This window comes from Vespa mandarinia, chromosome 2, assembly GCF_050613455.1.
Source record: "Vespa mandarinia isolate Hongniang chromosome 2, ASM5061345v1, whole genome shotgun sequence".
Lineage (NCBI taxonomy): Eukaryota > Metazoa > Arthropoda > Insecta > Hymenoptera > Vespidae > Vespa > Vespa mandarinia.
Window position 1 is genome coordinate 475,001 of NC_140811.1, and position 23,441 is coordinate 498,441.

Here is a 23,441-nt window from a genome sequence, read left to right on the forward strand (position 1 = left end):
GACTTTTTTGTCTCACCGAACGAAGCAGTTTTCTCTCTCTCTCTCTCTCTCTCTCTCTCTCTCTCTCTCTCTCTCTCTGTGTTATCTCTTTCTCTTCTTAATTTCGTTCTTAATTTCATACACGAAAACTTGTCTTATTTATTTTTACCAAGTGGTAATTTCTTATTAGAAATTAATATGTCTCGGAATAGCGGAAGAAAAGTAGATACAAAAGGGAAGGAAGGAAAGAAGGAAAAAAGAAAAAAGCGAGATCAAAAACGAGAGTGATGAACGATGCTAGTCAATTAGTACCCACGAGAAAGCTACGTCGGGTTGTAGCTTAAGGTACTGCTATGTTGTAACTCGCAGAAACGTCGAGAAAAACGGTGGGAGAAATAGAGTGAAAAGCGACTCGACTGTGAAAGGGTTGTGTAAGAACAGAAGGAAAGAAAGAGAAAGAGAGAGAGAGAAAAAAAGAAATGGTCGGTGACGAAGGTATCCACTTTAAATAGCTACAATGTTCTATGTTACAATGCAAAGAGAAAAAGTGTGCGTGAGAGAGAGAGAGAGAGAGAGAGAGAGAGAGAGAGAGAGAAAGAAAGGGAGAAAAACAGTACTACAACGAGATGCTGAAAATTGCAGAGACGATGACACGATTGTCTTGTTCTACGTTGCTGCTGAGATAGTACCGATACTCGAATAATTAAATTCGTATGAGTCCCGGGAAGAGACGAGAAAAAGAGCTATATCGAACCACCGTTTGAGGTCATGGTAACATTCTTTTACTCTCTTTTTCTCTCTCTCTCTCTCTCTCTCTCTCTCTCTCTCTCTCTCTCTCTCTCTCTCTCTCTCTGTCTCTTTTTTCTCTCATCATCTACAAAATTCGATTCCCAATGCGGCTTTATTTAACAGAGAGACACTGTAAATGATTACCAATGTCGTTTTCGACGTACTTGTGAGTTTCTCCGTTATCTCATTAATAAATGGTAGTTCCGTTACAGAACTCCTTTTCTCGAATATATTTTGTAGTGATATCGAATGTAAAGATACCTCGATACGGAATGTTTTTTATTTATTTATTTTTTTTTTCTATTTTGTTTCTTTTTTTTGTGACGAATGTATTACAGAAATGATTAATATCGTAATGGTTCAGGTTAATCAATTCGTATCGTACAAAAAATGGAATATATGACTGGTGCTCTTCAATATTCTATGCAAATGAGCTTAGGAAGATAATGATTGGAAAACCGTACGATCCTTTTTCGATGTCATTTGCATGTTATTGAAAAACGGCGCGGCCCCTTTGGTATTACATTTCGCCCGATTTATATCATCGCTAAGCTCATTGATATGTACTTTTTACGAGCGATATCACTTGTATAAATGAATGAGAAAAAAAAAGCGAGGGAAAAACAATGAATGAGAACGTGGCTTGTCGTATTGGTTCTATATTTCTACGGTCGTTGGTAAAGAGCATTTAAAGAGTTTCGTTCTCGAGCACACAACACTGCCCTTCAAAAGGAAAAAGAAAAAAAAAGAAAAAAAAGAAAAAAAAAAAAGAAAAGAAGGAAAAAAAAGAAAAATCAGGAAGGAAGGGAGAATTTCGCCTAAGAATAATCGAGCGATTATTCTCTTCCCTTTGTTTCATCTTGTCTGTTTTTTTTCTTCTTGCTATCCTTTTATATCGTCTACTCATCATCACCGTCATTAAATTAATATTATTATTTATTTTCGCGCAAAATCAATTGAGAGATTTTCCTCCTTTCGACCTCGATACACCACCTATTCATCGCTTTATGTTCGTTGGTTTTTAATTATCGCGTTCCATTAACCGATATCCGTAGGACGACAGTATTGCTCGCGGAACCACTTTTCATTTAATTATCGCGATCATCGGGAAAGTTTCTTCGGAAAAAGTAATCGAGAGTACTTTCCTTCGGATATACTTGTTCTTTTTTCTTTTTCTTATCTCGTTTTAAACATTTTTTTTCTCTTTTTTTCCTTTTTTTATCATCATCATCATCATCATCGTCGTCGTCGTCGTCGTCGTCGTCGTCGTCGTCGTCGTCGTCGTCGTCGTCGTCGTCGTCGTCGTCCGTCGAAGCCGATAGGAAAACAAAATTCGATCGATCGCCTTCTCCGCCGTTTATTTCGACGATGCATCGGGAATCTCGATTTTCCGCAAAGTTAAAAAAAGTTTTTAATTAGTTTAATTAGTTCCCGTTGCGTCGCGTACCTCCTGCGTGTTTATTTTAAATGTCAGAAAATATGGTTTATAACACTGCCACAACACACAATTTTCAGTTAAAATCCACGGAAAACGAATTTTCCCTTTTCCCCGCCATCGCCATCATCCCTATCGCACGATCATCGACTTTACAAAGCTAATTAACGGGACACGATCATTGCATTCACGTTGAAAGTCTAAACTGATAGCGAGAATATGTGTGTATGCCGTGCCTGTACGTGAGTTACGCCTGATGCGCATTAAAATACGATAGCGATATATGAATATACATATGTATACATATATATATATATATATATATATATATATATATATATATATATATATCAAAATAGGTACGCGCTGCGATATCAGCGTACGAGAAGAGTTGCGACTAATGTTAATAATAATTTATACTGCTTACGGTTAGTCACGAGTATCCACAAGCCAAAGAGGTGGAGCTAGTAACAAAATTTCAAGCGATTACTAATTATTATTATTATTATTATTATTATTATTATTATTATTATTATTATTATTATTATTATTAATATTAATATTATATAATTATTTTTATTATTATTATTATTATTATTATATTATTGTCCTCACCATCGTCATAGAAAATCGTTTTTATTATCGTCGAAAGAATCGACGTTGCTCAGCCGACGCCGAGCCGTTTATATTCGTTCATCTCCTGTTATTGAGCGTTCGAGACAATTAATCATTCTGCTCCGTACAAAACGTGATAACGTCAAGTCCTCGCCTAGAATATTTCGCATAGTATTTCTGTACGCGTTCGCCGCCAAAAGAGGTGCGTTTTAAAGATAAAAGAAAGTCTGAAGAAGAAGAGAAGGCGGAAGGAAAGGGAAGCAATGGTATTTAATCGATAGATCGAAATATCTTGTACGTGCATATAGTATATATATACGCGTATTAAAATATACAAGGAGTCTCCTGACAAACGTTTTAATCGACTCGATTAATCTAAAATTACTATCTATATATATATATATATATACATATAAGAAGATAATTATACTATACATCGCCAAGCGCACGTAATGAAAAAGAAAAAAGATAAAAAAAAGAAATAATCTTGTTAAAAACGAGTCGATCTAAATGAGGCACCTTCTATATAGATTACGTAATGTAAGTACGTATGCACACGCATATATTTTTTGGAAAATTCAATGAAAAGCAATGTGTTATTTATTATGTTTTAGTAATTCCAACGTCGATACGTCGTAAGAAAGAACGATGGAAGGAACGAATGTTCGGAAGAAAAAGCGTCGCAAGTTTTCGAACGTTTTAATCGTCCATATCGGACAATAGCGAATACATTGAGAAAAAAAAAATGTATTTTCGTTGTTCTTTCGAGTTGGAACGCGTTAGGATTTCCCGATCGGTGGTGATCGTAACTCGCGAGGATACTCCCTCGATGTCCTCCTCTTCGGATTTAGAAATGTCGACCAAGAAAAAAAAAAAGAAAAGAAAAAAAAAAAAAAAACAGAAAAAGAAAAAAAAAATGATACTTTGCTCGGTCCTAATGCGTCGAATAAAAAATAAATTCGAGCGAGGTATCATTGTTTTCTCATTCGATAAATCGATGGAACTTAGTAAAAGGTAATCGATACAATTATTACTTATTAGATATTTAAGCGATTTATTCTGATTATTTGAAATTTCTTCTAATAATCAAGTCGCTATGTAATAAGTAGATAATTGTATTGTCGAGCCTATAATATAATTTTTCATTCCAAAGATTAATAGCAAAGCGTTATTTTAGTCGGGCCTTTTTGTATAATAACCATTTCGCGAATGAGATATTGTAGTAGCGACGATCGATATTAAAAGAGAACGTACTATTTTATCCATAGGAGGGCGAGCTTTTTTACTATAAATGAAAAATAATAATATCTACCGTGAAATATAATCGCGAGTATCGGATAATAAAAAAAATTTGTCAAAAAGAGAAACATTTTAAGCCGATTATATATCAAAGAATTACTCAAAAGCGAGAAATCGATTACCGTCGATAAAGGGGATGATTTTGATTTGAAGAGCGACCCCATTTTGGACCAGTCCTCTTTACGAAAAAAAACGTCGCGGCTAGGTAAAGGCACTTACCAAATGCGCGTATCGATAACGCGCAAGATACACGTTCCTTAGGTTTTAAACGATATTATCTGCCCGATACCGTCTCTACTATGAGAATGTTTGAAAGAGAAAGAGCGATCGATTTATTTCTAATCGTCAGGGATATGTATGACCAACATTCGATAAGTATGCGTCCGTGAGAATGAGAGAGTGAATGAGAGAGAGAGAGAGAGAGAGAGAATGAATAAGAGATCAAACTTAAAGAAAAATATGATAAGAAAAGCAAGAGGAAGAAAATACCGTCAAGTCGGTATCGTCGCATTTATTTCTGTCTGAAATAAATCCATTAAAATAATTATTATAATTATACCATTTGTCGTTACCACTTACTTTCCACACACACGTCACTGTCCCATTATATTTATTTCAGATTATTTCTTCGTCAATGCATCGATACAACTTTTTAGGTGTACGCAGGTAATACGTTCGTAACGGGAATAATTACTTGAGTCTTTTATTAATTTCTTTTTTTTTTTTTTCTTTTTTTTTTTTTACAATACGCATGAATACACGAGACACTTTTTAATACGTTTCAATTATGTATTTCATGTAAATACACTTCTCTTCTTATAATCGAATAAACGCATCTCTACGATCTCGAAAATGTTAATCGTCTACGAAAGGACTTTGTGTAAATCTACGAAAGCCCCTTTTGCGAAAATAACGGCACAAGAAATACATAATCGATTAAACGGTAATCACATTACGACACGACAAGAAAACCTCGAGTATAAATGTTTGATCGCGGATTATCGTGCTTTCCATTTTAGCATATCATTGCAATTATATGTGCACGATAAGTTCATAGGATTAAACGCAATTCCATTTGATCAAATCCTCTCTGAAAAGTATAACTCGAAAAGAGAACAAAGTTTTCCAATTAAATTCTTACGAACGAATAGTTTCGCGGATCCTCTCGAAACGAGGAAATAAGTGAATACGAGAACGCGATCGTCGTCGTTTCTCGTTTCTTCGTCGTTTGTTGTCGTCCATCGAAAGCCAAATGTTCCTTCTCGAGAAGAGAGACCAAAGAATACCGAACACCGATAAATTATAGCGTTTAGCAATGTGTACAAATATAGAGAGTCGTCGAAAGAAATATATAAACGTGCCTGATGATAAATATATATATATTTGATATATTTGCTTCTGTGTGATCAGATATACATATATATATATATCGTTATGAAGGAACTTCTACAACATGACTCTCTTCTACCTCTCTACCCTTCTCTCTGTCTCTCTCCCTCCTTCTCTGTCTCTCTTCGTCATCATTGCGAGTTTTTTTTAACGAGTGCATAAGGCCGCCCGTTTTTTATTTTCTTTTTTTTTATGTTTTTTTTTTATTTATTTATTTTTTTTTTCTTTTTTTTTTTTAATAAAAAGTACATATCACGCGGTTGCAACGCTAATATTCCGAGCTAGTATAAATCGAAGCTTTTTCTTGATCATACCGAGCGATCCACGATTCTCTCTAACGATACAAGAGAGACGATTACAAAAATATTCATATATTGTACACGAGTATCCTAATGTTATCTTCTTCGGCCAGCAATCATACCGTTCTATCATCGAAGCTACAACGCGTTGGTTAGAATATCCAACATCGTCACGCGACACCGAAGCATTTACTATTTTCTTTTTTTTTTTTTTTTTTTTTTTTTCATTTTTTTCGATTTTCTTCTTTTATACTGTCGTTTAACTTTCAAAGCGATAGGTACGTTTCTGCGATACACGAATGCACAACGACGTTAATAATTATAAAATAACGCGACTCGCGCATTAGTTATTATATCAAAGTCAAGGAAAATATCAAATCTATATTCGAATGACATGACGCTTTCGTCCTACGTGATTTATGAAACACGTTCGTTAGAAAAACGGTGCCTCTTTTTCTTTTTCTCTTAGCTATATCTTTCTAAATATCCTTGAGATTATATTCATTCGATTGAACCGAAAAAAATCGATCGATAAACGTTGCTACGTGTGATTTAGTCTCGAAAAGATCGTGTAATATATAGAAATAGAAATTGAAATTCACGAATTCCTACGATTGTAACTTTCATCGTAAAGACTATTAAAAATACGAATCGCGAAAAGCGAGCTGTTTCGAAAAAGTAGAATCGTTGTAAGATCTCGCTGCTACTCGAGTAAAATTTTCACGTTAATTACGAGTTCGAGTCATATTTTGAGCTGAATAGGCAACAAGTTGAAGAAAAATCTATTGGAGAAATCATTTTCGAATCGATCGACTTATAATTTAAGTTGAAGTGATTATTAATTATTGTACGTACATCCTCGCTACTAATATCTAGACTCTCCTCTCCTAGTCCTCGATAAAAAGGTCATACATATAAGGACAACTAGTGCGACGCATAATCGTTGATAAAAAAAAACGTTTACGCGTATCGATAAAATATAAATAATACGATAATAATCGCTCGATCAGCAGATCGGTCTTTTTATCGCACTTTTACGTGTCGTACCGAACGAAAGCTAGGCTCGATCCTGGCCAAGTGTCAAAATATATAATATTTCGCGATATCGCGATGATAACTGAGCTGGCTATCATCACATAGTATATTTTCACGCGTCCGAAATAAAGTTCTATTACGCAGGATCGATGCCTTACGAAACGCTTCATGCGCGGCTCAATTAAAGCAATTATCGTAAAAATATATCCTCGTATATTTGATTAATTCGATTAAGAATGTTTATTAACGCATTGGTGTTTGTGAAATACTTAAACGCATAAAAACATTACAAAACGAGACGTAGTAGAACTTTACGAGAACTCGTGATTGGATCTAAGTTTCTACGTACGTAATTATACATATCTTCAAAATATACAATTCTCTATCTCTTGTTGGGTCAGCGATGACCATCATGGCGCAGTACAACTATATCTATTAAAAATCGAGAGATTATTTGTTAACACCAAGAGCAAGGCTCTCGTCATTTTCGACGCATTTCGGCATGCGTTGTGGAACAACGAACGCAGGACGATTAAAATATACACATACATATATATCCTTTTTCGCAAAGAATTTCGGAATAAGATTTTCAGAAGAAAACGTATCCTCCTTCTATATCGTCGGCAAATACTGTCGGGAAAAAAGAAATTCCTCTCGCGCGTGACAAAGAAAGAAAAAGGGGAAGGAAAAAAAAAAACAAAAACAACTTACAAAGCTAACAATATAAACGTCTAACACCAGACGACAGTATTATGGCTTAGAATCGATTCGCTTCACGCGACCAATCGCAAACTTTATTAGGCCAACTTGATTATACCGTTTAACATCGGAGCGTCGCTATTTCTATACTTTTCTTATCGAAACACGGCGTACCTTGATAGACGTAAATTAATCGAAGGTCGAGTTTTTTTTGCTTACTATATTTTCTCAACTCTAGTAAGTAAAAGCGACAAAGTATCGCGCAGATTGATAGTTAAATCTAAGTGACGAAGAATCAAAGCGACGATTGGAGAAGAAACGCTCCGACGACTAACGACGATATAATCGAAAATTCTCGCGAGCGAAGCAGGTCCTTCGATAAGATAATAGATAAGGAGTAGTAGTTCGAAGGGCTAAAGATGCGCGAGGACCTCGACCGCTGCTATCGGTGGCGTTTGATCGCCACTAAGGATCACGGGATCTGCTTCGGTTTGAACGATCCTGACGAGATTCGCGTCCTTCTTCGAGGGCACCAGATTCGCATTTGGCGTAGCGTTTGCTCGCGCGCAATAACTCGGTGGTCTACTTTCTCGAACAGTACCACCAGCAGCTGCCACGATGCTACTGGCATTCGACCTGTAGGTGGGTGGCGGAGACGAAGTTGGCTGCAGCCGGTCTAGCAACAACAGCCGTAACCTGTACTCCTGCATGCTCGCCTGAAATTAAAGAGAAAAATTTAGTATCGAACTTGGAAGAGAACTTTCTAAGCGGCGGAGCGACAGGCACCGGTGGTATACGAATTGGAATAGAGGTCTCAGCCGCGAAAGATCCGATCGCGAAACGCATCGTGTATACCAGAGCGAGTTTTGCTCTTTCACAATGCAAATCGCGATCGACCGAGAGCTACGTAACGATCAGCGAAGAGAGAAAATATAACGCGGTCGTATCAATTTCAAGTTTGAATTTACAAGAATTAAAATCGTCGATCGTCTTGCCAATCGTGACGTTTCATCAATCTTCTTCGTAGAATCGAAATGACAAAGTTATACCTGGTAACTCGGTGGTGGCGTTCTAAATTGAAATTCCGGATAAATCATGGCAGCGTATGGATGTATAGGCCTTGCCGGTGGAATCCGACCGGTGATCCCCGTGAAACCGAAGAAGCTGCCGCAATTTTCTCGGCTGGTCACTCGCCACGCCACTGCGCTAACGCTCACCAGGACCACTCCTATTCCTGCAAATGTCGGACGATACTTGTATACGATGAAGAATAATGATTTGCGACGATAGCACTTTTCCATTTTCTATTCAGCCGTGCCTTTATACTTTACCTACCTACGATATTTATTACGTAGCGCGCATCATCGTGCAGAATAAGAAAAACAAAAGGAAAAAATGGAAAGAAATATTAAAACGTTTTTTTCTTAATCAAATAGATAAGAGAGATTATTATTCTTCGAACGTATAACTTTTCGCTCGTTGCGTTCCGCTCATTAAAATTAAAATCGGTGAAATCTATCTCTCGCGTTTTCCGAGAGAAAATCCCATTGGCCGGCGAGCGAACGACAAGAGAACGCGAACGATGAGAAAAGACCGGAACGCGACGCTCCTCGCCGCGACCGACGACGGATTCTCTCGAGGATCGTGGCTCGCTATGAGAAAATACTTTCGACCGTCTGTCTTCTTCTTTCTACGGCTCGCTCGATAGAGAAACTCGATTGATTTTAACAGAGAGATTCCAGGGAAAATTTTAAAGCGTGCGAGCTACCCTTTCATTTCCGCGATTAGATAGACTCAATGCTACAACACATTATACAACTAAATAGAAATGTTGGGCAACGCCCGATCCAATTAATGATTAAAACGCGATCGCGAATTTAAATATTTATTTCATTAACAATCGAAACTTATATGCAACAAAATTGTTAAAGTTGGATTCGTGCGAACGGAGAAATCGACGATTTTAAGGACTCATTTAATTAATTAATCAGGAACGTAGAGAGTCGTCGTCTATTCTTGTCTAATCTTCGTCTCGCTCTCGCGATCTCACGGTGGGTGAACGCGCGCGCGCGCGTGTAGGCGTACGACATCGATCTCTGTAGGTTAGAGCAGCGTTCTCCCATTGTGAGAGAGGCATTCTGAGCGGGTCGCAGGTTACATGCCCACGTTTAGAAAGTAACTGTTGCGAGTGTTCGCTCTCGGCCCTCTCTTCTCCTTACTATCTCGCGCATTCGTACGGTGTTTTCATCGGCGCCGGATTTTGTCTATTTTTCTTATTCCTTTCTCGCTCTCTCTCTCTCTCTCTCTCTCTCTCTCACGTACTACGATGACGCATTATTATCCACTTATTTTTTATTTAATTTTTCTTTTTTTTTTTTTTGTCATCACATTCAATCCCATGACTCTGTATTTACAAAGGATATTTCGAAAAAAAACCCATCGATATATGCAAACAAATGACGTCGTATTAGATACACTATCTCATCGACCGATTTGTTGCACTTCCCTTCTACCCTCCCCCTTTTTACCCCACTCTCTCTTTACTCTGAATGAATCCGGTCTACTCTGCCTAGCCTCGCTTTTATCTCGCTACCGGCTGCGCTTATGGAAGAGATCTGCTGCTCTTTCGTTAATTCGTGCGAAAGAAGCGGACGGAGTAGTCGTGAATGCTCGCGAGCGAAACAGGTTTCCGATCGGCCTCTTCTCCTCCACCCTTTACCCCACCCCTCGACCGACCCACCACGAAGCCAAGCAGAGAAGGCTGGTCTCCTACCTCTCTGCGTCGTCTTTCTTCGTGCATCTTCTTGATTCAACGTTGCCGTGTATCTCTCTCTCTCTCTTTCTCTCTTCTTTCCTTCGATCGTTCGTTCATTTCTTTTACATTTCCAGTACATGTCAACAACGCGACCAAAAAAGATAAGAAAATAACAAGAGTATTTTCGCATGACAGTTTAGTTGCAAAATGGCATATATATATATATATATATATATATATATACATATATATATATATACACATCCATCAACATATTCTTTCACATTTTTTGATAAAAGAAGTAAATCAAATAGGGACGATCGAGCGAAATGAAAAAAGAAAAAAAGAAAAAAAAACAATGAAAAAGAAAAATCTAATCGTTTGTTGAAACTCGTTTGGAATGTTAACGACGTAAACTTATTTATAAACCATAGGAAGTACACGATAAAATTATCCGGTATCACTCATATTACTCGTATCGAATTCTACGAGCGTACAAGAGTTCCGTTATATTCGGTAACGTCTACTAACCTTACAATCGTCCTTGCGAATAACCTGCTGTTCCGTCCCGACGAAAAGCCAAATCTTATCGTTCGACGAGGACCGGGGAACAACGAGCAATCGAGAATGAAAAATAGAGAGAGAGAGGGAGAGAGAGAGAGAGAGAGAGAGAGAGAGAGAAGAAAAAACGAGGAAAGACGAAAAATACGAATCGGATGGTAAAGAAGAGTACGCTCGTAGACGTTTTCTTTCTCTCCTTTTTCCCCATTTTTCTTCTCTTTTTTTCTCTTTATAGATATTATATGAAATGCCAAGCGAGCGTGGGAGCAAACGATTTAAATTTCAAGAGGATGGCATCCTGCATATTTCATGGTCTTACGTCTCTTACGAGATTTTACTTTTTGCTGGCGTCCGTCGACGAGGACGGACATTTCTGCGTTTGCATAAATCGAATTCGCTAGAGAATAGAAATGAAATGTTCCTGGGGGAAAGAAAAACAGAAAAAAACCCTCGATGAGAGGATTTTCATTTTCTTTCGGGCGTTGTAACAACTCGACGATTATTTTCGTCTAGTAATGTTACTTCGGTTAAATTTTGCTTCTAGGCTTCTTTGAACAGAGGCGAAACGAACTATTTCAACCGGTCGGCACACCGTATTTGGAGGCGTTGCGAGAAGAACACCGCGTAATTACGTACAATCTCGACCGATCACGATCGTCTCTCGATCGATCGTTATAATTCTTTCGAACGTTATAGGCATCTATCCGATTTGCATTCGCATCTTGCAATTCGCTTCGCAAGGTTATCCTTTTGTGAAACTAAACGACGCAATTCGCCGCCAATGCCGAAGGCCGCTTACGCGTTCTAATTAATAAGAGATCGGAGATCTTAACATCTAATCTTAATTCCGAACGATAGTTATCATGATTCGTTATGGGCTAATTTTTTTCTTTTTTTCCTTCATATCGTATATAGAACGTACGGCCGAACCAAGTGAAAATGAAATCACTTTTGAATTATTTCCTTTTTATATAAAATATGTAATTATGGCTGAGGCTAAACACGGAATGATGATAGGAACGAGAGCGTCGAGCGTAAATGTTGCATAAGTTCGCACGAGTTTCTCCGATTCGTTGCGAAGACACTGAACGAAGAGCTCCAGGAGGAAGAACGCGCGAGTAGGAGGAAATGAACGAGTTAATCGTCGGATTCTCATGATTATCTACGATACGAGACACGAACTTTCGTTCGGATCGTCTTCTTCGACATCTAACTAGAATATTAAAGCAAGGTGATTTCTTATTATCCTAAACGATTCATTAACGAGACTCTGTGATCGCTCCTCCATCGCCGTAAAATCGATTGGATATAGTCTCGTGAAATATCATCCTCGAGCGAAATAGAATATAACTCGTTCGTCAAGCCGGAAATTGTTGGGTCCCCGAAGGCGAACAACAAAGATCTCAAAGATTACGACCTGGAAATGAAGGAACGGCTCGTGGGTATTCTTCGCTGGTGTCCTTCCTTTAACCGTTAACAGTATAATTCTCGATCGGGGTTCGTTCGACTTTGAAACGACGACGAATATACGCGAGCTCTCTTTTTAATTTTTTTCTTCCTTCTCGAAAACGTAAATCGTCATCGAAACGAGCTTTCATCGAAATTGCCTCGTAATTAGCAATAATGGCCAACCCGTTCTTTTGTTCTTTTCAAGGAGGGGAAAAAGAAAAGAAAAGAAAAGAAAAAAAAAAAAAAAAAGAGACTATCGTCGAATAGACCGTGCGACGTTTTCTGCGAACAACAAATAGCGTAATGTCCATTGTCTTTCTTCGAAAACGGTTCTTCGACGGTCTTTACAAACGACGCTTCGAAAATTATCTCGCCGTGGTGTTATTATTTGTACCTTAGCGAAACAATATCTTAAAAAGAAATTCTTCAAATGTCGCATGAGAAACTTTTACGAAGGGGAAGAGAGATTATACCTTTTGCGTAAACTTACCGATCATGAGTAGGGCCACGGCAATGTGATCGCGTCCCGAGGCCCTGAGAGCGCCCAAAAGGGCACCGGCACCGGCACAGACCAGGCCCACCACTCCCACGCCGAGTATGGACCAACGTACCGGCGGCGAACCTAAGCCGCAGCATTGCTTCGGTACTGCGTCCCTGAAAGACAAGAAGCGATCGTCAGAGAACTGTGACCCACTGACACACACTCCCCTTTTCCTTCTCTCTCGCGGTGGCCGCTACGAAGGCGAAGCAGAATCGAGAGGCCAGCCACCGTTACTACACACCACCTTCGAGGAGGAAGAACGCAGGAACGCCCTCCAAAAGGGTTGTCCTTCGTTTTCCTTCTCCGCGATTTCCTTCGCACCTTTCGTTCGCTCCTTCCTATCGACCACTTCGAATTAGATTTAATCGTTCGTAAAAAACATAACGCGTCATTTCTTGCTTCCTGTAAATTATCTGGGTCTACCATGCCGATCCATTCTCTACCGATAAGTCTATAAAACGAAATTACGACTCTTCGACGATCCAAGAAGCAGTTACCAAGGATAAGAAAAAGGCTCGTTTTTCTTCGAGATCGACAGTAATACGGCTTAATGGTCTCCCTCTTTCCTTCTCTCCCCCTCCCCACTCTTCCTCTAATAGATCAATTCGATATATAAGATGTATCAATCAAAGCGACCTCTATACACCCGACGTATATATTTTCGTTATCAATTATCCGACTAAATGTCTATTGATAATTCGCTAAAAAGGAATGTTAAAAAAATTCATCTCCAAAGGAAAAGTAAAAATAAGTGCTTTGCGGATATTTTAATGTTCGAGAGATAATTTATGAACGTGAAGCGGACCACGAAGCCAAGGCAATTGCGGTGGAAATTGGAGGAAGGGTGCCAAATTGTGGAAGAAAATAGCGACCATGAAAGATCACAAAGCTCGAATCGAGTCATCGCGCGGTACGGAATGGTAGATTTACGAGTCTCCTTGTAACCTGTGCTGTGGCCGTAGCCGAGTACGAGTGTGGGGCTCGGCCCTATTTCGCTTGCCTCAGAGAACGGTTCTCGATCTCTCGGCATGCGTTGAACTTTACTCGGCCGGATAATTGACGCCATTCGCCGGCGCATGGTCCGTTGCACGGATTACACGCACACGAACGCGTGTTACACACGCTACCTTCTTCTCCCACCATTTCCCGTTCGGCCCCCTTCCCCCTCAAACCACCACCTTTCCTCTCGTGGCTCAAACTTCATGGGACGTGATATCTCCACGTTAAAACTTCGACCCCGGCGGGCATTTGCACGTCTATAATCCAATTATCTCGCGCATTTCCGCTCTCTTGTCCGTCCGAAGATAATCGTCATTACGTTCGCTTCGACGCCATGGTCGCGCGCGATACTTGCACCTTTCTCGAATAAAATTGAAAAATAAAATAATAATAAAGTATCCTAATAAAACTTTTCCACCTTTCATTTGTCATTCTCAACTACGATATCACGTAGATAATAGAAAGGAGAAAGGAAAAGAACGAAAGGAAAATATTGAAAGAAGAGGTACGATCGATAGAACGAACCCTGCTTGTCCCTACGATCGCAGTCCCCTCGGTGCCTATAACATGGCCTAAATATGAAAATCAAGTACGGAGACACGAGAAAGGGACGAGAAAGGAGCGGAGAATGTATAGAACGAAGGCCAAGCTCGTTTTCGAACCCCTCGAGTACGACGTGACGCAGCTCGAAGGCTTCCGTTAATAGGACAGACGCTCGTAGAAAAGGAAGGAGAAAAAAAAAAAGAAGAAAAAAAAAAAGACGCATAGAAAACGACGAAGGGGAAAGATTTGAGACGAAACGCGTAGCTATCGATCCTATATTACTTGGACGCGTAGGTCCTATCCGTGGTGGACCCTTCGGTCGCGTTCCTTCACGGTTCGTCGATTGGATAAGGAATCTTTTCAGAAATGGTCACGCTCGACTACCGATCTTAGGGTAGAACCTTTCCTTGCTCTATTCTATCTTATTATAGTCCATCGCTCGGAATAAATCCTTTGGGTCGAGAGATTAACGATTATAGAACGTATCGATGAGGGATGAAATATAAAATATATATGTATATATATGCTCGATTAAAAAGATAAAGAAAAAAAAATGGAAACAAACTGACCTGCCAAATGCCGAGACGCTGGTAGGTACGGGAAAGGGTAGGCCCAAACTGAGTCCCCTGAGTCCGAGATGAGGTGGTGGAGGGTGAAGAAAACCTCTCGCAGGTGGCACCAAAGGCACTCCGGGAGCGTTCGCGGACGCGGGGCAAGCACCGACCGCGACGGCCGCATTCGCGGCACCCGGATAAGTCGGTGGGAGCGAGCAACTCCTCAGGGCCCGGCGATGCTGTCTCCGCATTCGCCTCTCGCGGCGACGCGCACCACGTGACTCGCTCGCGAGCTCCTCAAGGACCTCGGGCCCATTCTGAAGCGCCACCTCCGTTTGTGCTTCCGTCGAGGTGAACGACCGAACGTTGTTGCCGTTGCCACTGCCGCTCCCGTTGTTGCTCGTACTGTTGTTGGGATTATTGTTGTTGTTGTTGTTGTTGTTGTTGCTGTTGTTATTGTTGTTGTTGCTGTGTCGATTGTTGTTATTGTTGTTGTCTCCCCGCGGTTCCTGCGGACAATCAAAAGTTTTGCGGGATCAACGATCGAAGCACACTCTTCTTGCGAAATACCACGGATTCTCGATTACTGACCCAACCACCGTCATCACCATCGACCGTCTACACCTCCCTCCCACCAGTGTCCCTTTCTCCGTGCCATGTGCTTCCCACACGGAACGCGAACCACCGATCGTCAGTGGTTCCCAAACATTTTACTCATTCTTTGACGAGTTACCTTTGTGCTATCTCGTCGTTTTAACTTTGATTCGCATCGATACCAAAGACCTATGCACTCCGTTACCTCCCATTTTGTTAAAAGCTTTGAGCTTATCCAATTGTGTTAACCTAACAGTGATTGCGATTCTAAAAGAAAATTCTTTTCGCACGGTGAACGATAAGAATTTGTCTAAGGGAGGAATAAACAATTCTTGTATTTTCTTGTTCCATAGGAAAAAGGAAAGTACGTTTTACGCTCGAAATTACGAAGAACCGTCGTAATTAATCATGAGAAGAGATAAGACTGAGAGCCATACGATTTCGCATTAACGAGAAACTCGATTCTCGGTGATTTCCTAATTGTGCGAAGAAAAAATGGAGTTAGGAACGAGAGATTCTCTCTCTCTCTGTCTTTTCCTTTTTCATTCTACTGGGCCTTGGGCACATGAGAAACGTACTGTATTTTCTCTCTCTCTCTCTCTCTTCGTGGTTTTTCTATTTTTCTCTTTCTCCCCTTCGGTGTTAGATAGACCGAGCCCTGCTATTGTTATAGATGCAATTACGTTATTTACGATGCAACCGCGAAGATCGCTCCTTGATAAAGAGTTTAAAGACCCGAAGCGTTATGCGAGTCCCGTATTTCAACGGGCCGACATAGTATATAGCAAATGCAAGCAGCGGTACTTGGACCAAAAAAAAAAAAGAAAAAAGAAAAAAATAAAAAGGGGAAAAGAAAAAACACAAAAAAATCTTCTCTAGCATCGCATTATACCGTGACTACGCGCACGCTATGATCAATGATACGCTATCGTTCCTAGCGTGTTATCAATCCTGGTGCATCGAGCTATCCGCCGACGAAGCGCGACCATCCATTGCTTCTCTAGCTAGATCATTCTACTCGATATTAGAACGCACCGATGGAAGGATGCGGAACAAAAACTGTCTAATCTAATCGTAAGTTGTTCAAAATCATAAGAAGGACCGAAATCACGTGGAAAATATTTCTTTTTTATTTCCTTTGAACATCGTAACACTTAGTTAATGAAAAATCTTTTTGACGATTTTCACATAGCATACTTTTCCTTATCTACACAAAGTAAAACACACCGGGAATGTTTACTCGAAAAGAAAGCTGCATAGGTATCTATCTATCTATTTACACACACACACACACACACACACACACACACACACACACACACACACATATGTACATTCAGGTATAAAACTCCCTTCGGAATCGGGAACGAACGAAAAGAACCGCAATCGTTTGCGCGCTGTGAAACGCTCGACTTATCTCTTTACGAGGATTCTGAGGAAAAATAAAAGAAAGAAGACAAAGGGGGACGATGAGGATGAACAGAAAAAAAAAAGAAGAGAAAAAAATCCTCGTAAGAAAGAAAAGTGGGTCGCGACCGTAAGCAGTCTTATAGAAATATCTGGATGGACGAATCGTCCTTAAAGCAAAGACTTCGCCGAAAGAACTCGGGTTTTCGTTCGAACGAAGCGAGTGGATGAAAGTCAGCGTGAAATCGGAACGCCTCTTTCTCTCCCCTTCCCTCCTCTTTCCTCCACTCCTCTTTCTCCTTTATGAGGGGTGGCGAAAAATTTAATAGCGAGCATCCAAGCACGATCGCGATTCCTCCCGCGCGACGTATATACTACGAAAGAAGGAAGAACGCGGTTCCATCCTGTGCGTGCAGCTATTAGGGCTGCGACAATTTGAAAGGGGGAGCTGCTTTGATCGAGGAAATAAATTACGTGTTGGCGCATACTCGTCTCTACGTGCGCACACCCGTGTATACATTCGGGAGTATATCTACGTAACGCATACGTACGTAAACGAGCGAAATTAATTAAGGTGCAACAGGGAGTCGGGAAAGAGAGGAAAAGGGCCGTCGTTAAATTTACGACCGCGTATACGAAAATTCACTCGTGATGTACGTATATGTAATTATTATAATGCACGTCCGTTATAAAACGTCCGGGAAATCCCTTTTTTTTTTCTTTTTCTTTTTCTTTTTCAAGAAGCGTTATACAGAGCGACATACTCAAATTCAAATGACAATCGGCAGGAAGATCTCGTGAAACTCGTTATATCGAATCTCGGTAAAGGCATTGCCTTGTAATCGAGTAAATCGGAATGGAGGAGGAGGATGAGCAAAAACGCCCGAACGAATCATACGCGTTCTTTTATCTTTTCGTAAAACCAGAATCCTCGAGGACGTCGAATCCTCGTTCGCGTTCCCAAGGCGAAACGAGTTTTCAGTCGCGGAAAAACACCTTAATTGCGGTGATCGAGGAGGCATCCCTTTCATCGGAAGGCGTAGATCCGCCTAGAGAAAAAAGAAGGAGAAAAAGAAAAAAAGATGAAGAAGAAGGCACGGCTTACCTGATCGTCCGCGTTGCTCCTGACAATTACCACGGTACTACCGTCGACGCCAACGACGCTCACGGGCCTCGGGGCATTCTCAGACAGGGCCCCGGCCATCGTACGGTCCTGCAACACACATCGGGGATCTCCTCTTCTTTCTCCTATAACCCTTTATCCTTTCTTCGTCGCGTTCGCCACGTTTCATCCGCGCTCCTTTTCCAGCGGACACGATCAACCGTCACTCTTTCTTTCTTTATTTCTCCTTTACTTTCACAAAACGCCCCAAAACGTCCTGTTCTTTACCCTTATCTCTCTCCCTTTCCTTATTCCCAATGTCGTGGCCCTTCCTCCTCCGTGTCCTTCCTCCTCTTCTGTATAAGCGGAATACACAGATATATATATATATATACATTGGTACAAAATAGGCCTACAAATATATATATATATATATATATATATATATATATATCCTTCTTCCCTCTAACCCACTCCGTTTTCATTTCTCCGACAAAACTCGCATCGCTCCCCCACGACTCGTTCTCTCTCTCAGCTCGTACCGCTCGACCTCTTTCACTCTTCCTTCTCGCGCGCGCGTTTCTCTTTCACTCGCACGAAGTGCGGCCTCGCGAGCGGACCCTCTTCTTTGTTCCGGACGAATCGCCGGAGAGTAGGACGGCGGCCGTCGTCATCGTCGTGGCTCCAAGACCCAAGCATATCCCTTTAACGAGCAGCCATCTAATCGAGGACGGAATTACCAACAGCAGCAGCACCATCACCAACGAGAAATGGAAGCCAAGCCCTCTTTCTTTTTCTATTTTTCCTTCTACTCGCCCTTCTCCACCTAGTATTACTCATAATGACCAAAGAGAATCGTGCACAAAGATAAGAGCTTGCTTTCGTTACGGAGAAAACACCCCCGTGTTCGATCCCAGGCTATCCGATTCCATACTATGCTATTCACATTCTACCATCTGTTTCTCCCTTTTTCTTTTCAATTCTAGCATCAACTACTACACTGCTCTACTCGACGATCGGTTTATTAATGACTCGGCTATGTTCGGCCGCCATCGGCCGATGCTGAAAATCAATCGGTGCTACGAGCACTCGTTTTACGTAGGAACGATTTCGAATGAAAAGTCGGTATTATTAACTCTTTCCTCGTTTCACAATTTCTTTATATCGATAATTGAGAATTCTAAATAGAAATATCAGCGGAACATTGAGAAAGTCACGTTTGAGTAAAGAATGCTCTGGATTCAAGGCCGAGGTAAGCTTCGATTATTTTCAATAATAATCTTCCTCGTTTATATGTGGGTTTATCGGACATTTAAAGCTTTAATAACGTACGACGCATAATCGTATGGACGAAGAAAATGAAGGAGATAGTCGAGTCGTGATTCCGTCCGTTTTAATGTCAACCAAACGATTTACCGTAACAATAAAATACGCGTCGTGTTATTAAAATAATAACGATGATAACGAGTTATCGGAGAAGGAGAAGTAATTCTTTGCTATCCTACGTCGAGTCCAGTCTAGACGTCTCATTACGGTCACGATGACGATAACTGGAGTCTTTCTTTAGGAAGAAGAAAAAAAAAACCAAGTGAATATAACGATGCGGGGTACCACTAAAAAATTAATGAAGAAATTCATGCAGATATTACTTGAGACTACCTAAACTATAAGACTATATAAACCATCTTGAAATAATACATTGACCGCAAAGACATAATAAGATAGGTTTTTCTTTTTTTATACTTGGAAAGTAACTAAGCCACGAAGGTGTCGCTGCAAGCTCAGTCCACTTGTCCGCTGTACACTTGTCTGAGAAAAATGGACTCTCCCTCTCTCTCCCTCTCCCTCTCCCTCTCTCTCTCTCTCTCTCTCTCTCTCTCTGTCTCTGAGACAGTGACAGCGATACGATTTGGTATTTTCTCAGCGAGCCATGCGTCCAAGCGCAACACGCTCGGTCGGGACGTGAGTGTGCGTATGTACGTACGTACGTATACGGCTGTTACGAGAGGACTAACTGTATGGCGACGTTTACGTTGCAAATTACAGCCGCGCTCGTTCACGACCGTTTTGAGAAACGGTACTTCTCGCGCTTACCTCTCTAAGTTTTCTACTGGGACCGATGACAATCTATTGTTACTTTTTCGGTTACCGAATGGGAATTCTCAAATTATCGTCGTAAATCGTCGAAACGAAGAAGAACCAAAGTACAAAGTAATCATATGCGCGATACGGCCGATCAAAATTAAATAAACATCCCTATTAGATATTTTATCGACGAATAGATCGAGAACGTTATACATACATCTTCTCTTAACGATATAATCGAAACGGCTTGGTGATCTCTCTGGAACGGTGAAAGACATTCCAAAGAGAGAGATTATTAGCAGCTCGTTAAAAAAAAAGAAAAAAATTTAACAACGAATATAACAGTTTTCACACACAACACAACATTCACTCGGCCCAGATTCGTAAGATCGCGTCCGCGCGACCATCGACGCGAACGAACGTTCGGCTTGAATAATCGCACCAACAATTTCTCGGCTAACGGTTCTACGCCAATAATTATTCGCCCAGGAAACGTTCGAACATAACTATCCCTCTTTCTCCAACCCTTTTAGACGGGTCTCCATTTAATCATTATATTTAGAATGTTTTTATTATCGCTTAAACGTAACACTGTATTTTCTCTTTCCACGAATCTCATTTTCCGTTAACGTTTGACATTTAGTCGATGCGATTTACGACTCGGCTTCATTATCGGACTTAAAAATGAATGACGAAAAATATAAGAACGACATCGTTTTCTTTTCTCTTCTTACAAACATATTTCCAGATGTTCCAATTAATTTGACATTCTTTACATCTGAAAATAACGTTTACATTTATAATAATACTTTGATCCAGGTACGTACAAAAGATGAAAATTTTTCCCGAGGTATACGGACATATATACATATATATATATCAATTTCATCTTGAAAAAATTTCCGACCACTTTGTAAGCCGTTCGAATTTAACAGGAAGTCGCGCCTAAAGCATAAATGCTGACCGTACTACTTTTCGGGCGAGCCTATCCTCGAAAAGATCGACGAGTGCGCTCGTAAAGAGATAGAGATAGAGAGAGAGAGAGAGAGAGAGAGAGAGAGAGAGAGAGAGAGAGAGAGAGAGAGAGAGAGAGAGAGAGAGAAAGAGAAACTGAAAAAGAAAGAAAAAGAGAGCGGTTGGATTTCGGAGGGGAAACCACTCCTCTATTATTTTCTTTTCACAGAGGAACGAGCACGAAACGTCGAAGCACAGAAATCCACGGCGCGCAACGTCCTCGCCGTTTCGAGGGAAAGCGTGCGAGTTTCGAACCGAAAATCATCCTCCTCCATTTCTCTATCTCTCTCTCTCTCTCGCGCGCGCCCCCTCCTTCTCTCTCTCTCTCTCTCTTGGTCTATCCATTTCCGTCTATCTCTTTTGCTCCTTCTTTCAAATACGATCGAACGTCGTACCGATCGAGCGAGTGCGGCGGCAATTTCCGTGTCGCGAATGACAAAATCCATCGCGCGCTTTCGAATCACCAAAATCCAACATTTTTTCTACTACTCATACCTTTACATTGATGGGAATACGAAAAAAAAAAAGAAGGAGATGATTCGACAAATGGTACTAATTAAAGCAATGATATTAAACGCTTTTCCATGATGTACTTCTTCTCTGAAGAGTATACAAATGGTGGTACTTGACGATCAGAGGAGTCTTTTCTTCAATCGTCAAATCGCTAAGTAGTAATCGATTGCGACGTTTGGATTCGCTCGCGAATGCACAGAAAGACGCTGCTGAAAGAAGATAGAATAAACGTATTCGTTCGTGATATAACAGGGTAAACCATGATCCTGATGTCGAATTACGTAGAAAAACCTCTTCTATACAAGTTCCTAATTACTTAACGAATCTGTACCAATGCGACATTGTAATTACTAGAGTATCTAGAGTAACAGGGTGATTCGATGTATCTTGCGTGTGCGTGTGTCGTGAGAGATAGAGAGAGAGAGAGAGAGAGAGAGAGAGAGAGAGAGAGAGAGAGAGAGAGAGAAATAAAGTAGAAGAGATAAAAAGAGAATGCTACAATTGAAAAAGAAAAAACACCTGAAATCCCATCGGCAATGGTTAGGCTTCTCTGAACACTGGAATAAGGACGAATAGTGCGTCGGCATCCGTGAGAGAAAGAGAAAAGGAGACGAGAGAAGGAGAGAGAGAGAGAACCGTCAGTCGATGGCTATGTACCTCCGCTTTCTCGGCTACATTCTTCTGTACGTCTCCACACTTCTCTCGGATTTTCTTCTCACTCGCGAGATCTCGCTGAAACACCACACGAAAAAATGAAAAAAAAAAAAAAGAAAAGAAAAAAGAATTAAAGAACGAGAATGGCAGGCGAGCGGTGAACGCGCGCGCGCGAGTTAAACACGCGCGACGCGGACCCGTTAAAAAGAAAGAAAGTACGAAACGACACTAACCGTACCGAGGCAACGAGTCGACTGACTTCTCGCGACATGGCGCGCCGTGCAAACACTCAGCGACGCCATCTTGCGACCGAGCGCGGAACCACGTGACGCTCGAGAGCCAATCAAATCGCCCCTACGAAATCATCGCGCTCTCTAAATGAAATAGACAGAGAGAGAGAGAGAGAGAGAGACACGCAAAGAACAGAATGACGTAGATTAGAACAAAAAGAAAAATACGATTGTTAAAGAAAATACTCTTGCTTTTCCTTCTCGTTTACCTACGATATTATCTCGTCGATACTCGTTAAACGATGCTCGTTAAATTTTTATTACCTAGATAGGTCGAATATCGTTATAAGTAATCGCGAAAAATGATTGGACATGACGAGAGACAAAAATGAACGAGAAGTAAATATCAAAAGATTCAAAGAGACAAAAGAGCTTACCAAATCCCGGTAAACGAGCGCGAGCATCATGCTCCGTCGAATGCGTATAAAGGAACGCGCTCTGAAGTTCTCCGCTTGGTAGAGATTGACTCGTTCTGTGTGTCTCTCTCTCTCTGTGTGTGCGTGTGCGAATCTCTCTGCTAGAAGCCGTTTCAAAGAGCGTCGTAAAACAAAGGGAAAAAATGCGGAAGTTGGATTGTGGATATAAAGAACGGGGATAAAGTACACGTTTTCAGAGACGTATCAGACCTTAACGTGTCGTACATTTTTACAAAAATACGGAAGCAAGAACGGAAAAGGGATTGACTAAGAATGAGAAGGAGAGGGGCAAAAGCGTGACAAGTAATAAAAGTACGAAGGGAAGAAAGAAAAAATGCATCGACTCGCTTTTTCATCCATTTCTCATTTTTAAACGGACAAACTCACGTAACACGGTGGTTTGTTTTTCTGAAAAGAAAAAAAAA

General features: G+C 40.7%; 1 protein-coding gene across 5 annotated transcripts; it reads right to left on the reverse strand.

Moving 5' to 3' along the window:
* Positions 1 to 4,733: 4,733 nt before the first annotated feature.
* LOC118451461 (uncharacterized) lies at positions 4,734 to 23,438 on the reverse strand. Of its 5 annotated transcripts, none has more exons than XM_085655011.1 (6): positions 22,544 to 22,627; positions 22,314 to 22,388; positions 14,957 to 15,450; positions 12,795 to 12,958; positions 8,589 to 8,773; positions 4,734 to 8,255 (listed from the first exon to the last, which is right to left on the reverse strand). In XM_085655011.1, the coding sequence occupies exons 1-6, from the start codon at positions 22,610 to 22,612 to the stop codon at positions 7,953 to 7,955; spliced, it is 1,290 nt and encodes a 429-aa protein (XP_085511137.1). In that variant the 5' UTR covers positions 22,613 to 22,627; the 3' UTR covers positions 4,734 to 7,952. The 5 variants fall into 5 exon arrangements, with proteins under 5 accessions (XP_085511137.1, XP_085511138.1, XP_035743925.2 ...); XM_085655012.1 differs by lacking the exon at positions 22,544 to 22,627 and adding an exon at positions 22,978 to 23,438 and having other exon boundaries at positions 4,735 to 8,255; XM_035888032.2 differs by adding an exon at positions 18,048 to 18,400 and having other exon boundaries at positions 4,743 to 8,255; positions 22,314 to 22,571.
* Positions 23,439 to 23,441: the final 3 nt, after the last annotated feature.

Excerpts from the sequence above, each read along its gene's own strand:
- LOC118451461 (XM_085655011.1), bottom strand. The coding sequence starts at position 22,612 with ATGGCGTCGCTGAGTGTTTGCACGGCGCGCCATGTCGCGAGAAGTCAG. Across the intron at positions 22,389-22,543 it reads CGACTCGTTGCCTCGGTACG|CGAGATCTCGCGAGTGAGAA; the intron begins GTTAGTGTCGTT and ends GTGGTGTTTCAG. Across the intron at positions 15,451-22,313 it reads ATGTAGCCGAGAAAGCGGAG|GAACCGCGGGGAGACAACAA; the intron begins GTACATAGCCAT and ends GATTGTCCGCAG.